Below are 17,130 nucleotides of genomic sequence, written 5' to 3' on the forward strand. Positions count from 1 at the left end.
CTGAGCGTGTATGCGAGCTCAGGGGATCAATCAAGAAGGCTGAGCACTTTAGAGAGGTGCTAAGTGCCCAACCAGCCATCAAGAAGGGGAAGACAGAGGCAACAAATGTTATGACTTTTTCGGATAAAGACTTGGATCGAATATATTGTCCTCACAATGATGCTCTGGTCGTCACTCTTCGAGTCAAGGATTTTGACGTCAAGCGGATTCTGATTGACCAGGGTAGTTCATGTGAGATCATGTACTACGACACATTTAAACAACTGAAGCTACAAGACAAAGACTTGGCGCTTGCAGTTTCTCCCCTAATTGGATTCAACTCCATGCCAGAGTGGCACGTCGGCAAAATAATTCTTCCAGTCAGAGCAGGAAGCGTAACAAAACAAGTGGAGTTCTGGGTATTGAAGGTCCCCTCCACTTACAACATCATCTTGGGCAGAACATGGCTGCACGCCATGCGTTCGGTGGCGTCATCCTACTATCAGGTAATACGGTTCCCCAACGACACCGGTATAATTGAAGAAGTCTATAGAGATCAGATCATGTCAAAACAATGTTTCGCCACAGTAAATGGTAGCCGCGCTGCCAAAGGATACGTTCATTCGGTGGAGGAACCTAAAAGTAATGAACTATTCACGGACGTCGGTAAAGAGGCTGATCAGAAAGCGGTGGAGGACTTGGTGGAAGTAAAAATAGATGAGAAGAACCCGGATAAGTTCTTCTTGCTTGGCTCATCGTTGTCCAGCGCTGAGAGATTAGAGGTCTTGGAATTCTTGACCTCTAACATCGAAGTGTTTGCCTGGACGCCCTACGACATGCCAGGCATTGATCCAAACTTCATCAGTCACCAACTCAATGTCCACCCATCCGCCAGACCAGTCATTCAACGCACACGCAGATCGGCACTCCACCACGCCGAAATAGTGGCGGAAGAAGTAGGCAACCTGCTGGAAGCAGGAGCAATTAGAGAAGTGCACTACCCAAGATGGATCTCCAACACAGTCGTAGTGCCAAAGAAAAATGGCAAATGGCGAGTCTGCGTCGACTACAAAACAGTCAACAAGGCGTGCCCAAAAGACAGCTTTCCTCTACCCCGGATAGATCAACTAGTGGACCTGACGGCAGGGCACAACCGACTTAGCTTTCTGGATACATACAGAGGCTATCACCAAATCGCCATGCATGAACCAGACCAGGAGGTCACATCCTTTACAACACCAAGGGGATTGTACTGCTACAAGGTCATGCCTTTTGGCCTAAAGAACGCAGGGGCGACATTCTAACGGATGGTCACCAAGATGTTTGAACCATTGTTAGGCAGAACAATGGAGGCTTACATCGACGACATGGTGGTCAAAAGCAAGGATGAGAATGATCATCTTAGGGACTTGGGAGAAATGTTTGAAGTCTTGAAGAAACACAAGTTGCGCCTCAATGCATCCAAGTGTGCGTTCGGTGTAGGATCCGGCAAATTCTTGGGCTTCCTTGTGACCAACCGGGGTATAGAAGCAGACCCCTCCCAGATCAAAGCAATCCAAGAGTTGGAGAGACCAAACTCAGTCAAAGAAATGCAGCATCTCACAGGCATGGCAGCTGCGCTCAATCGGTTCATAAGCAGATCATCATACAGACTACGACCATTCTTTTAAGCTTTGAAGGCCAAGTTTGAGTGGGATGAAGAATGTGACCAAGCTCTGGAAAGCTTGAAGGAATACATGTCTTCCCCACCTCTGCTTGTTACCCCAATACCTGGTGAAGAGCTCTTCTTGTACCTGGCAGTCTCTCAGCACGCAGTCAGCGCAGTGTTGGTACGTGCAGAAGGAATCCAACACCTGCCCATCTATTATGTCAGCAAGACATTGCTGGGAGTCGAAACGAGGTATTTTCCATTAGAAAAATTGGCATTAGCCTTGATGATGGCCTCCAGAAAATTGACACACTACTTTCACGCCCACACCATAGTCGTCCTCACAGCTTTCCCACTAAAAGCTTTGTTTGAAAGGGCAAACTTTTCTAGGCGAATTTTGAAGTGGGCAGTAGAGTTGGGACAATTCGACATCAAGTTCCAACCCAGGACCGCAATAAAAGCCCAATCTTTGGTAGACTTCATCGCAGAGTTTACTCCTGGAAGTCATCATATCTGCCCAGTCGACCTAACTGACACAACCGAACTAGGGACGGAAGTTGACGCCGGAATAGCGCAACCCCTAGTAGAAGATACTCAGTCAAACTCCAAGGCAGACCAAACTAAGGACAATAAGGAAGAAACAAACAAAGATTCACCAACAGTACAATCAGATAACGAAGGGCAGACAACAAACATGAACCTTGAAGAAAACACCATCCTTGACCCCACGACATCATCTGACCCCTCCACGTGCTGGAAGTTGTTCGTTGGGGAGATGTGGAAGCTCTTTGTGGATGGAGCATCCAACCGGCATGGTGCAGGGCTTGGCATAGTCCTCATCTCCCCAGACGGCCTGGTTGTAGAGCAAGAAATCAACCTTGGTTTCCCAGCATCAAACAACGAAGCGGAGTATGATGCGCTTCTTGCAGGACTCAAATCAGCATACTACATGAAGGCCACTGAACTAATGGTTTACAGCGACTCACAACTGGTGGTAAATCAAATTTCTGGCGACTATGAAGCGAAGGATGACAGGATGGCCAAGTACCAAGAGTTGGTCAGAACAGAGATCAAGAAATTTGAAGTAGTAAGGATAGAGCAAATCGGCAGGGAGGAAAACAGCATAGCAGACGAACTAGCAGGCTTCGCCTCAATGGCAGATTCCTCCATACCTCATCCACTACTGATCGACTATTTACCAAGACCAAGCATAGAAGATCCCGAAGCAGAAGAAGTATGTTGCGCAGAATTAGGCCCCTCTTGGATGGATCCCATCATCCTGTTTCTAAAAGACGGCATCCTACCAGAAGAAAAAAAAGAAGCCAACAGAATAAGGGCGAAATCACAACGATTTTGGCTATCTCCATCTCTGGCATTATACAAGAAGTCATTCTCAGGGCCTTACCTAAAGTGCGTTCATCCCAGCAAAGTAGAAGCATTCTTGTTCGAAATACACGAAGGGGTGTGCGGAAGCCATCAAGGAGGAAGGTCACTAGCCTACAGGGCCATTTCGCAAGGTTATTGGTGGCCATACATGCAGGCAGACTCAGAGAAATATGTGAAGAAGTGCGAAAAATGCCAGAAATTTGCACATCAAATACATCAACCAGCTAGAGAACTCCTACCATTGACTAGCCCATGGCCTTTCGCAATGTGGGGCTTAGACATAGTAGGACCACTTCCAACAGCACCCGGCGGCAGGAAGTTCTTTCTCGCAGCAACAGACTACTTCACAAAGTGGGTTGAAGCAGAAGCATTGGCATCAATCAAAGAAAAAGATGTGAAGAAGTTCGTCTGGCAAAACATCATCACTCGATTTGGCATACCAAAAGCCCTAATCTCAGACAATGGCACACAATTCGACGGCAGAATCTTCAGAAGCTTTTGTGAAGAATACAAGATAGAATTCTACAATTCTACACCGGCATATCCTCAAGCAAATGGGCAAGCAGAAGCATCAAATAAAGTCGTCCTGGATGGACTAAAGAAAAGGCTAGAAAAGGCAAAAGGCAAGTGGGCGGATGAACTTTCTCATGTTTTATGGGCTTACCGCACCACACCTTAGCGATCAACAGGAGAAACACCATTTTCCTTAGCCTACGGAATGGAAGCAGTAATCCCACTGGAAGTTGGCCTCCCCACAATTCGAAGCGAAAATTTTGATCCAGACTTGAATGGAGAGTCCATAACATTGGAACTTGACCTTGCAGAAGAAAGAAGAGAAAGAGCATTGGTTCACATCGCCGCATACCAACGAGAGTTAATCAGAAAATACAACAAAAAGGTGCATCCAAGACAATTCAAGATCGGCGATTGGGTATTGCGCAAAGTAATGGGAAACACCTTGGTTCCAGGAGACGGCAAGTTAGGGCCAAACTGGGAAGGTCCTTACAAGGTGGTTGGGTTAGCAGGCAAAGGGGCATACCACCTAGAAGACAAGGATGGCAAAGCAATTCCTAGGCCATGGAACACGGCCAATCTCAAGTTATTTTATTTTTAGCTTTTCTTTTTCAAACATGTAATTTTTTCTTTCTTCAATAAAACAAGCAATTCTTTTTCAGCACAAGTTGTTCTTTGTCAAAATTAGCTTTAGTAAAGGTTAGGTACGTTGCGAGCATTTTATTCTAAGTTAGCTGGAAAAACTGACTTAGAGGTTGGCTGGAATAAACCAACACCCTTCCTAAGCCCAGGATAAGGATCCAGGCTGCAGGACATTTGGTCGGAATAACCAAATATTATTCTAAGTTAGCTGGAAAAACTAACTTAGAGGTTGACTGGAATAAACCAACACCCTTTCTAAGCCCAGGATAAGGATCCAGGCTGCAAGACATTTGGTCGGAATAACCAAATATTATTTTAAGTTAGCTGGAAAAACTAACTTAGAGGTTGGCTGGAATAAACCAACACCCTTCCTAAGCCCAGGATAAGGATCCAGGCTGCAGGACATTTGGTCGGAATAACCAAATATTATTCTAAGTTAGCTGGAAAAACTAACTTAGAGGTTGGCTGGAATAAACCAACACCCTTCCTAAGCCCAGGATAAGGATCCAGGCTGCAGGACATTTGGTCGGAATAACCAAATATTATTCTAAGTTAGCTGGAAAAACAAACTTAGAGGTTGGCTGGAATAAACCAACTCTTGTTACTTTTCAGCCGAAGTAAGGGTATGGCTAAAGAGTGGTTGGCTGGAATAAACCAACTCTTGTACTCTTCAGCCGAAGTAAGGGAATGACTAAGGAGTGGTTGGTTGGAATGAACCAACTCTTTTTACTCTTCAGCCGAAGTAAGGGAATGGCTGAAGAGTGGTTGGCTAGAATGAACCAACTCTTTTTACTCTTCAGCCGAAGTAAGGGAATGGCTGAAGAGTGGTTGGCTGGAATGAACCAACTCCTTTTACTCTTCAGCCGAAGTAAGGGTATGGCTGAAGAAATGGTTAGCTGGATAAACCAACTCTGTATACTCCTCAGCCGAAGTGATTATATCGGCTAAGGAGTGGTTGGCTAGTGAGCATAGGTTAACCACCTAAAACCGAAATAGCAGTTGAAATAATAGAGGGCATTACAAATACAAGCATACGAATCAAAACCAGAATAACAGTTCAAGCAAAATTTTTCATTCATTAAAAAGCCATTACAAAGAAGGGGCACAGTTCGGTTACAAAGATAAAAAAGCAACAGAAAAAGAAAAAGTACATAATCAAGAGAAAAGTTCTTCAATATCGGCATCAAAAGCAGCATCAGCATCAGCATGAAGACCGGCTTCAGAAGGGAGCTCACTCACGGTTGGAAGAGTGGTTTCGGCTGGAACCACGGTTTCACCTGGAAGATCAATAGTCAGGTCTTCCACCGGGGGCTCCAACCGAACTGTCTGGTCCACACTAGCAACCGAAGTATCCTTAGAAGAAGAGTCTTCATCAGAATCTGAGCCTTCAAGGAACTGCTGCTGCATGGCATTTGCATACTCCGCAAGGGAATTCGGTATGAAGTAGGCTGGAGGGTTGAAGATCTCGGTCTGTTGATCATGACCGAGCTTCTCAACAGCCGCCGTCCAGCCACACTTGAAGAACAGCTCCTTGGTAGCATTGCATTGCTTGGCATAAGCATCCTCTGCCTTCTTGAAGCCTTGTTTGCCGGCTTCCTTCGCGCTCTCTTTTATCTCGGCATCTTTCTTTCTTTCGAGCTTTACCAGCTCGCGCAGGTATTTGTCCTTCAGAGCTATGGCAGCCTTCTGCCTTTCTGCCTCGGCCGAACTAACTAGTCCGGTCAGTCTGCTGTTCTCGGCTTGTAGTTCGGCCATTTGCTTCTTGATATCTTCTACCTCGGCCGACTTCATTTCGGCTTCTGCCACAGCTTCCCTTGTAGTTTTTCTGAGTTCCAGCACTTTCTTATGAGTATTGTAATTTTTCTGAATTGCCTGGAAAAACAAGGACTTCTCATGAGCCGAAGTAAAAGTTTAAAAAACTAGACAGAAAAGCGGACAGAGCTACCTACCAGGATCATGGACTTCGTTGCAGACCGAATGGACTTTAATTCGGTGTTTAGCTGCTTTTGGTGGTGCTCCATATCCTTGGGGAGGCACACACTCTTGGCCAGACTAAAGGCCAGCTGGTGATCTTTTTCAGCGACAACCGAATCAGCATCTAGGACGTCTCGGTTGTTAAAAGTAAGTTTCGGTGCCCAGCTGGTGGTAGTTCGGTTAGTGGGCTCCGGTTGGGGGCTCGGTGGCAGGATCGGTGGAATAGCAGTCTCATCTTCGTCAACCAAACTTGGTTCAGACTCAGTGGTTCGAGCGCGTTTGGTTCGGCGCGATGAAGATGGCTGTTGAGAGGGGAGGGCCACAACGGCAGGCTGCGTTTGGCTTGGCAACGGTACTTCGGGCCGGTTTGCCTCGGTCAGAAGTGCCCTTAGTCTGTTCTTCTTGGCCATTTCTTCTTCAGCTGTTAATGGAATTAATCTTATTTGCGGCAAGTTTGGGTTCGGCTCTGGGGCGTCTTCGAGAAGAAAGTCAGTTACTCTGGCTTTTCGGCGACCGCTGTACCGGTAGGTCGGCTCAAAGTTTAGAAGCTTAGCCCAACTCCTTTCTTTAAGCCGTAGTGCAGCTCGCAAAATCGCAAGGTTAGGATAGCTGTATAAGGAGTGGAGGTGGGCGGAATCTGCGAAAGAAGAACTGTTAGTTCGGTTGATAGACTAACAAGCCGAAATAAAAAAATATATATATGCAAGAAAGATAACCGAAGTTAAATTACCGGGCTCTCCTTTCTTCCAATTTATAGGTCGGCCAGGAATTTGGGCTTGAAAATCCTCAAAGTTCCCAGAGACCCAGAAAAAATCATCGTCGTTTAAATCTTTGTCCGGTGTATATTTAATTATCTTCTCTCGGCGGCGACGTATTCTAAGATAATAAACCCACCCATCTTCTTTTGAGCCGATGGAATATTGGTGGAAGATTTCGGCCAGGCCAAGGTTTAGTTCGGCTTGGTGGTTCAGTGCGGCTATTTCCATAATGATGCGATATGAATTGGTGGACAGTTGGGTAGGGCATAATCTGGTCTGCCTGAGAAATTCACAGATCAATGGTTGGACTGGAAACCGTAGTCTGGTTTCTATAATGGATAAAAGGGTGAAGGGGACAAAGCCCTCATTATCCCATGGGATGACATCTTTTTTGGCTAAGGTCAAGTGGACATCATCAGGTATGTTATAGTCCTTCCTGAATTCGGCTAAACCGCCCGGAGTATCTACTAGATACCTATACTTACCCATTTCTGGTATAAATTAAGGATAAGTTAGATCGGTGCAAAAGTTGTGCTCAGTAGCTCGGTTGAGCACACGCGGGAGTGCCTGGGCAGCCTAAGTCTGCAAAGTAGAAAACAAAGGGGTTAAGCACAGATCATTGGACCGTGCTACAAATTAAAAGCAAGGTACAAGAGCCCTACTTCGGCCTTAAAAACTGGTTCTACCTCGGTTCGTCAAAAGGTTTGGTAGCTCGGTTTGAGCAGGTTGCTTGTTAGACCGGTTCATCGTCTAGGGGCAGCTTTCTGAGTTCGGTCTAAAAAACTAAGAAAGCTGGTTTAGCCCCAAAGGCCTAAATCGGTTGAAGTATGAATAAAGTTACTTCGGTTGAGCCTCTAGGGGCAGTTTTTTGGGTTCGGTTTAGAAACTAAGAAAGCTGGCTTAGCCCCAAAAGCTTAGTTCGGTTGAGAACCGAGGTTCCTAGCTTAATATGTTCAAACCTCGGTGATCTTATTTCGGCTAAAGTGAATCAGGAGTTGGTGACTCATTGAAACTTTCGTTATTTATTCAAGTTCTAGTTCGGCTATTGACTACAATGATCTACCTATATAGGACAAACAGTATCCTAGTTCGGTTGCTACCTAATTTTGGATCTAAGACTAGTTTTCTACAGAAGTTCATACACGCATGGGTTCTGCTAATATTTTTTCATAAAAGTATAGAAGCGAAGCAAAAATGGAAGAAAATGTTTTGCAAAAAATACGGTAAACAAAATACATAGAACAGATACGAAAGCAAAACAAAGGAAGCAAAATGAGTTTACTTACCAGGTTGAAGAAGAGGGATATGGAGATGGGAAAGTGGCAGCAAAATCAGTCTTCAGAAGCAACGGAAGAACAGCAAGAGCACAGAGAGAGAAGATGAAGAATGGAAAGTGAATGATTCAAGAATAGAAAGGTTGTTTTGTGAAAGAGGAGAGAGAAAAAGAGGCAAAAAGGGGCGGGACTGTTCAAAAATTTCCAAGTACGAGGGCGGCGTGATAACAGCTCACAGCCTATCAGAACCTGCCACGTGTCATTGGAAAGTGAAGCGTTACAGTCAGTGATTGAAGAGACGTTTTGACCGAACAATTAGGGCCGGAGTGAAAATAAGCTCGGCTGGAGAGGCTAAAACGATGTTTTAGTTCGGCTGGAAAGGCTTGAAAACATTTGGCTCGGCTGGACACTTGGTAATCCCAATCATGCTGTGCAGATGGAATTAAGGGGTAATTGAGAGGGTAATTTTGAGTGAAAATTGGGCCGAGCTATGAGATGGACTTTATGGCCCAAAGTATGACAGACTGAGTAAAAAGGGCCGAAAAGTTACTCAGGCCCAAGGGAGATAAAGTTACTTCGGCCAAAAGAGATGAAGTTATTTCGGCTCGTGAATTGTTAAGCTACTTCGGTCCAGGAGCAACTTGAAGTTAGATCGGTCTTGAAGGTACATCGTTCTTGAATTTATACCGGCTTTAGAGGTATACCGGTTTTGGAGTTATACCGGTCAAAGTCGTTGGTTCGGTCCAAGCACACCATGAGTTGAACAAGTGAGAACCGAGATAAGGAAATATAAGCGGAAGGGCCGAACTAAGGATAGTTCGGCTTACTTTGTGGCTCAGCATAGCCAGGTTTATCTCGATCGGATGATAGTTCGGCCATGGTGAAGACCATTCCACTTGGTTTAAGCAGTGGGGGGGTGTAAAAAGATAAGCATTATCTTTTAGGAGCATGAATCCTAGGAGGACTCTGCATGGAGAAATAAAAGTCCTACTACGATTATGCCACTCGAAACCTATAAAAGCTCACAAGCATCACCTTGGAGGAGGTAACATAATACAACACACAATTTTGCTTTCTGAACACATTGAGCTTTGTCTATTTGTCAAGTTTTCTGACTTAGGCATCAGAGAGGTTTCCGGCACACACCCGCCGGCTAGCTCACGTTTGTGTTTTCAGGTGACAAAGCGACATCGTACGGAGGAGCGTGGGCTTAGTCAACAGGATTATACGAGGAGAATTATTTCTTCCCCGTACAGTGATGCTCACTACTAGTGTTCCAAAGATCAATCCTTAATTCTAATGCCTTATAGGTGAATTTACAATCCATTTTCCCTTTATTTAAATAGTGAGTATAATTTTTGTGATACTGGACACACAGTTGTCTTAATTTCTTATTTATTTATTTAAGGCAATGACAAAAAATAGTAGACATCAATGTAGCCATCTTTTGTTGTCTACAGCTAGACGTTGAATGATAGTGATTACTATTGAATATGATATATGACCTCAAAAAATATGGTATGCATAGGTTTGGCTGTCAAAATTAAGATGAAGCACCTGCCATCATGGTCATGGTCATTGTTATCAATAATGTTTTAGACTTTTAATTTGAGAATTTTCTTATAATACTAATGATATAAAAAATATTTTTGTGACGGTGGAGTCAACAATTCTTTCTTTATCTCTCACTACGCGCCCTCTCTTACACCTTATTAAAGTTTCATTTAAAACTCTCAAATAAAAGTTATGCATCATTACTCGTTATACACCTTATTTGATTGGGACTTTGATGTGTCCTCCCTTCATATACTAGCAGATGTGTGTGTTGATTTATTTCAAATAAAAAATCTCATTAAAGTCACTTAATTTTAAAAACACTATTACTATATTATTTTTATAGTATTTTTTGTATATGAATTTTATGAGACATTTACACACAAGTTTTAATTTATAAACTTATATTTCATTAAGTCCTAACTAAGATTTTTTAGATTTTCAAGTCTCATTTTTAATAGTCGGAATTACTTTTTAAACAATAATTGTTCATCATTTATGATTATCTGTAAATGAACATGATGATTTGACATTTATTTTAATTTTCAAAACTTTAAAACATCAACTTTCAAATTGAAAAAAAAAAATTAAGTGCAAAAAAAAAATTGAAAAAATTTAATTATTTTTTGGTGCAAAACTGAAAATTTTGTGTATATGAAGGAGCATGATGATGGAACATTGATATGCAAAATTGAAAAAAAAAAAAAAAAAAACTTCAAAAAAGAAAAAACTGATAAAGTTGTCAGTTTTAAAATTGAAAAAAACTGTTAATATTTTCGATTTTATTGGATAGTTGAATCAAACCAATACGTGGAAGGACAAAAATATTTAATCTCGTGCTCTATTTTTTCCCATCAATTAGTGAAACAATTATCTAGAACATTATTATGTAACATTGATAATATTCTTAATTTTAAAAATTAAACAAAACTAATAATATTATTAGTTTTACTAAATAGGATTTATTAGTTCAAAAAATCTTAAATAAGATTTGAAGTACCATAATATTTAGGCCAAGTTTAGCAAGTCCAAAAAAAGTCAAAAAGTCAAAAAGTTACTCAAAAAGTTAAAAAGTTAACACTATTCACCAAAAATCAATAATTACGGCTTTACAACTCTCAATTCTAAAGTATATATGTAAACGAATGTAGCTCCTGCTGGCAGCAACGGCGGAGTTGATAATCAGCTCCTTTGCTCGAAGCAAGCAATTGCATGGCTTCAAAAGAGCGAAAATGGCGAACGAAGCATATGGCTCGTAAACCCTAGACGAAAGACAACAATGCAGGTGGGTAGGTTTATAGATCCATGAAATCAGGTTGAGAGATCTAGAAAGTACAGAGAAAAAAAAAAGGAAGAGAAAAAGATTGGGAGGTTCTGCTAGAGAGAGAAGAATCGGGCAATGAGGTTTTGAGGAAGAGAATCAAACCCAGTCAAATTTCTCTGATATATGTTTAGGGACCTTAGACATCAAAAAATAATTTTGTGGATCTCTTTCATTATGAAAAGTGGGAGAGAGATCTTAAACCAATTTTCCCTTTAAAAAATTAGAAATATCTCCTTGTTAAATTTTTTTATTTAACAGAATTAACTAAAAAAAAAGAAATTCATAATTATTTTCCTATACAATAATAAAATTACCTAAATTATTAATTAAAACATATTTATAATATCATTAAAAATTGTTAATTGATTTGATGATTTATTAATAAAAAGAGAGATTTGTTATGAAATTAGAAATCTCAGGGGGTAAAATATAATTTCCAGAACCACAGGGGATGATTTCGATTTTAATCAAATTTTAGGGGGTGTATTTGTAATTTACCCCAGATAATTACATATCTAGGGTGTTGATTTTCAACCACACAATCAAACAAGGAATTTAGTTGGAGAGCATGCGACAAAATAGATTAAGCCAATTACTTGCCAACAAGAAAATGAGAATACCAAGGTGGTTTTTCCACCTGGGAACACTTTGACGATCAAGACAGTTAAATAATCTCTCAAAAGATCTCACACAAGTACTCAATGCACAAATTAAAACATACCTTATACCAACGGGATGCCTCACCTTTATAGCCAACAATGCCTTAGTCCCCTAGAAGTCTCACTTTATAGGACTTAAGCACAATACTCATCTTGAACTCTCAGTTAGATATGGATAAACTTCTTAAGAGCCTTATTCTTATTCTGACAAAGAGCTCTCTCCTATCTAGGACTCTTGTCTCTTATTCTGATATTCCATAATCCCGGTATTACTGCATCGAACCTCGGCAATACCGCGATCATCTCGGCAATTATGACTCGCCTATGTGGCACCATAACCGACATCTCGGAGCCATCTCGGCCACGTGGCGTCATTCATAAAATACTTCCCCACAATATCAATGATAGAATTTATAGAAATTAATAATTAAATTCTTAAAATTTTCAACTAATCTGCAATAATTTGTTGACAATATCACTGAGAAGTAATTTTCTTTAGAAAGGGTGTAATTTGATAATGATAATAATAATAATAATAATTGCTCGTTAATTTGAAAAATGTCTTAACAATTACAGTAATATATATTGTTTTAAAAGTAATGCTCTCATTATTTCATGTATTTAATTGTGACTCTAAAATGATGGTGCTAATGGTTATGGTATATGCGTGTGGATGGTGGCAGTGATGGTGGTTTAATATTGTTTTGATGTTTTAAATTAATGAATGGATTGATCAATGGAGAAGAGAGGTGAAGGATGAAGAATTTACTTGACAGGTTGTTGCTCTGTTGGGGGTCATTTGGAAACAAGGAAACATTTCACTTTTTGACCACCCTTTCTTAAATTGCCATCAAACTAATGCTCTCACACAAGATTTATTTTTTTTCTTTTGATATGAGGATGGGGGTACAAGAATCTAAAGAGAGTAATATCTCACTGGATTCAATCTTGAGTGCTTCATAATCCCATTTAAATCATTCATGTATCCTGCTAAATTCTATTCCTCATGACGTGGAGTTTTAGGATTTCAAATTTGTTGTGGATGGATCATGGAGGTTGGAGAATGGAAGTGCCGGAATTGCATGGGTCCGCCGTGTAAATAACTTTCCTACTTAATATATATATATATATATATATATATATCTATATTTGTGGTGTTCAAAACAAAAAAGAAAAATTAAAGAATTATTTAGAATAACCTAAATAAGTGTACTTTTTGTCTTTTTACAAAAAGACGTGCAAAAAAATAGAGAGATGATGTGATAAAAAAAAGATAAAAAGATAAAAAATATATACTTATTTAAGACAGCTAAACTTGACCTAAAATGAGACTTATTTTATTACGTCTTTAAAAAATTACGAGCTTTGACATTAATATTTGCTTTTATATTTTCTTAATAGGCACATGTTACAAGTTAAGTGATCATCTATCTATTAGTGATGATGGAGGCAATGGCAATGAAACTAAAAAAACTCTTGTATGTCTCATTATTATGATTGAAAAATATTATTCACATTTAAAAACTGAAAAATATTTTTCCTCCAATCATATATTTTTTCTTGACCATCCAATTTTTTTTTATTAATTTTTTCTTTCCATCATATACTGAACAAAAACATATATATATATATATACATACAATAATTTTCACCAAATCAAACAATATATATATAAACTTGGGAAAATTGCAATAAAGTGTTTTTTTTTTTTAGATAACCGAGTGTTCGGACCAGCTTACACAAACCTAACTAATTTCAGAAGATCAATCCCACCATCCATTTGCGGCAGCCCTATTTAAAGTCAGAGCAAATGCCTATACAAATAAATACATATTATTTTTAACTAAATAATCTAAAAATTACTTATTTTAAGACAAATAGTCCATTACATTATAGTCCTTATCTCATCTGTCTAAACAAATATGCCATTGGTTATTATCATATATTTAAAAAAAAGAAAAAGAAAAAAAAGAAGGCAGTGGCTAGTCTACCAGATCAATTTTATCACCTCATATATGCGGTAGATTATAAAAAAATTAATAAACAAAAAAAAATGAATAGAGCTATTGGAGAGCAATTCTGACTTATGGCTATATCAGAGCAATATCTAATAGTTTAATGCTTTCAATGTTTCAATAAAATAAAAAAAAAAAAAAAAATTCAATGTACAATTTTCATTAATAAATGCAAAAAAGAACTAAGCAAATACCTACACAAGAATAACATTAAGAGGATCATTCCCTCCTTTTGAACCACAAAAAACAGAGTATTCCCAACCCTTTATACATAGATTTTTTACATGATACATAACATGATATTATTAACTTTTTTTGATTCTCTAATAATTATTTCTAAATAAAATAATCAATCATGATGATTTATATAAACAGTAATATAAAATGATAATAAAAAATCAATAACATATTACATTTTTTTGAAATAGCATACTTTAATAAGCAAATAAGCCATCATCATCATCTTGTCCAGTTTTTTGCCATACATTTTAAATAGTAAACATGGTCATTGTCTTGATGTTAATCACTGAATTTTTGCTTGTCAACAAATACAGAAGAAAATTAAAATTACCCAATCTCTAATAATTTCTAAGCATTATTTATTATTATTATTATTATTTTTTCTGAATGAAGTTATAGGAGAGAGCAATCAGGGTATAGAAACCTTTATATCATAAGAGCTCCTCATCCCAGTCCCACCAAAATTATAACAGCAAGAAATCGATGACTTAAGATTAATAGGCATGAAACAAAGTATATGAATTAAATATTCAATTAAAATTAAATATTGAAATCATCCTATGGGATCATATGAAACAAAATGGCAAGCCACAAAACAGTACATAGAATCATTCAAACAGGGGATGTAATTAAAACATTTCAAAATATTAAAATTGCATTTGAATTATAAATTTATATATAAAAAAGGGGATAAAAAGTGACACAAAAATGAATAAAACATAAATTTTTTTTTTCATTTTTTTTAATCTAAATTCATAACCCAAACAAACAGTATAAAATTAAATAAAAGAATAGAAAGGCATGGAATCCAAAACTTTCAAATTCCTGAGTGATCCATCCCATACTCCTCCAAACACAGGCGATGTAATCAAAATGATTTGAAAATTCAAATAATCAAAAGCAAAGCCAAAGGGAAAAAGCTATCCACACCGAACAAAAAAGTCAGATTCTTGGAGCTACCATCATCGTGCTAGGGCTATTTTTAGGGCTATTTTGAAAAGATAATTATAATCCGTTTTTTTGATTAAAAGCTGATTATAAGCCGATCATAATCAATTTTTTGTGAGAGATCTCAAAAGACCCCTTACAAATAAATAAATTTAAAAAAAAAGCCTCTTTCTCCATAACTTCTGACCATAATTTTAACATTCATCTGTAATTCCTAACCATACTTTCACATACCCATATAACACCTTAGCTACATCAAAATCTACAAAATAAGAAAAAACCCAAGAAAACCAAAAAAATAGGCTATGGAAATCGTGACCGTTGACCCTTGAAGAGCAGTGGACGATGATGATTGATCAGACTGATGAGGAGGCTTTCTGTAGTAGTATGGAAACCATGGCACAATAGGGTCAGGTGGTGGAGGGGCGTTGCCAATAAAGGGTGGTGAGAATGGTAAATAACCACTTGGTGGAGGGTAAAAAAAGGCAGGTGGAGGTGGGTATGACGCTGTTTGGGAGGGCGGAGTCTCGATGGTTGACGGCGGCGTTGGGTTGTTTACGGTGCCTGTTGGTGGCGGATAACATGGGTATGGGCACTCTTGGGAGATAGTGGCTACCGGAAAATTGAGAATTATGGAGAGGAGGATGAGGGTGTAGAGGAGTTGGTTGGGTTTTGGAGCAGCCATGTTTGTGAGAAGTGAGGAGATAGAGACAGGGTAGACAGACAGAGTGAGGAGAGGGGAAAAATTTATAGACAAAAGATAGGGATCATGAAAAAACTTTCATGAAATTGATTATGAAAAATTTATGACCCTATTATATGTCAAAAAAAATTTATATGTCAGAAAGTGAGTTGAGTGTGGAAATGGCCCTATTATAAGGAAAAATTATTGTGACATTTGTGTATGTTTGAAATGTTATTATTTTAATTGATTATTTTAATTTTTAGTTGTTTTAATAGATTAAAATTTTTGTGTTTGAAAAGATAATCACTTTGTTTGTTTTTACTTTTCAAAAAATATTTTTCAGAAAATTTTATTTTTTTATTTTTCGTGTTTTTTTTGTTTTTACTGATTTTTTTTAATATTTTAAGAAATTTTTTTATTTTTAGACACACCTAACATAAATACACCTAAAAAGTAAAAAAATTACAAAAAAAATCTTTTAAAAATTTACTAAATACCAAAAATATAAAAAAAAATATAAGAATTCAGTACATTTTTTATATTTTTATGTATTTATTAATTTTTTCAAATATTTTTTCGCAATTTTTTTATTTTTTAGGTACATCTAAGTAAGATGCATCTGAAAAAGTAAAAAAAATATTTAAAATTTAAAAAATATGCACTAAAAACAAAAAAAAAAACACGAAAATTAAAAAAGCCAATTTTCAAAAAATTTAATCTAGAAAACTTAAACCAAACACACTGAATTAGATTTTTTCTTAATTAAATGTGATGTTTTTAAAAATATAAAATAAAATAATTATAAATTTGATGTGATATTTTATCTTATTAACTATTTTAACTTATTTTATCATTTTATAAATTTCAACCTAAAAAACTGATAAAAACCTTTGTCAAACACCCCTATTAATCTCATCTTATTAAAGTCACTTGTAAGTTTCTATAATTAAATGAATTTGATGTGATCATTTTAATCTTGCAACAATACCGTAAAAAAAAATATAGAATAACATCTCCCTAGTTGAAGTCATATGGACTTACCTTAAGGAGCCTTTCAAGAGAAATGATAGAAAATAAATAAACAAAATTGATACAATTTACAAATAATTTCATTTGTTTAGTGTGTGAGGGAGAGAGAGAGAGAGAGAGAGTGCTCGTTTAATCAAAAAGTGGGTTAGAAAAATACAGAGATGGTGTATGTTGCACGTTTTCAGGTAAAAATTCTCCAGTGTAGTTATTTTTGTATGGGCCTGGAGCCCTTCTAGTCATTCACCTGAATTTGAGGGCATTGTTTGAATTAGTTAGCCTCCGTTTGGGAAGTGGGTTGGCTTTTTGGCTTTTTGATTTTTTTGGCTATTTTAGCCTGGGCTAAAAAGTTTGGTTTGGGAAGGGTTTTTTGGCTTTTTTGGCTTTTTTTGTGAGAGAAGAATGTAATGATTATGGATTGGATGTGATGTTTTGTTTGTTATGGCTAAAATAGCCTATTTTGTTTTTTGTGGCTAAAATAGCCAAAAAAGCCTGAAAACCATCT

At 37.9% G+C, this 17,130-nt stretch overlaps 2 protein-coding genes across 2 annotated transcripts; both read right to left on the bottom strand.

The window, feature by feature from the left end:
- Positions 1-5,206: 5,206 nt before the first annotated feature.
- On the bottom strand, positions 5,207-7,395 carry LOC145791048 (uncharacterized). The gene is made up of 2 exons (XM_082870780.1): positions 6,118-7,395; positions 5,207-6,040 (listed from the first exon to the last, which is right to left on the bottom strand). The coding sequence occupies exons 1-2, from the start codon at positions 6,550-6,552 to the stop codon at positions 5,324-5,326; spliced, it is 1,152 nt and encodes a 383-aa protein (XP_082726906.1). The 5' UTR covers positions 6,553-7,395; the 3' UTR covers positions 5,207-5,323.
- A 7,436-nt stretch (positions 7,396-14,831) lies between these two features.
- LOC145791049 (uncharacterized) lies at positions 14,832-15,679 on the bottom strand. The gene has a single exon (XM_082870781.1). The coding sequence runs from the start codon at positions 15,597-15,599 to the stop codon at positions 15,177-15,179; it is 423 nt and encodes a 140-aa protein (XP_082726907.1). The 5' UTR covers positions 15,600-15,679; the 3' UTR covers positions 14,832-15,176.
- Between the last annotated feature and the right edge of the window lie 1,451 nt (positions 15,680-17,130).

The sequence above is a fragment of the Camellia sinensis genome, chromosome 5, assembly GCF_055761805.1.
Source record: "Camellia sinensis isolate YWXY chromosome 5, ASM5576180v1, whole genome shotgun sequence".
In the NCBI taxonomy this organism is placed as follows: Eukaryota; Viridiplantae; Streptophyta; class Magnoliopsida; order Ericales; family Theaceae; genus Camellia; species Camellia sinensis.

Excerpts from the sequence above, each read along its gene's own strand:
- LOC145791048 (XM_082870780.1), bottom strand. The coding sequence starts at position 6,552 with ATGGCCAAGAAGAACAGACTAAGGGCACTTCTGACCGAGGCAAACCGG. Across the intron at positions 6,041-6,117 it reads CAACGAAGTCCATGATCCTG|GCAATTCAGAAAAATTACAA; the intron begins GTAGGTAGCTCT and ends TTGTTTTTCCAG.
- LOC145791049 (XM_082870781.1), bottom strand. The coding sequence starts at position 15,599 with ATGGCTGCTCCAAAACCCAACCAACTCCTCTACACCCTCATCCTCCTC.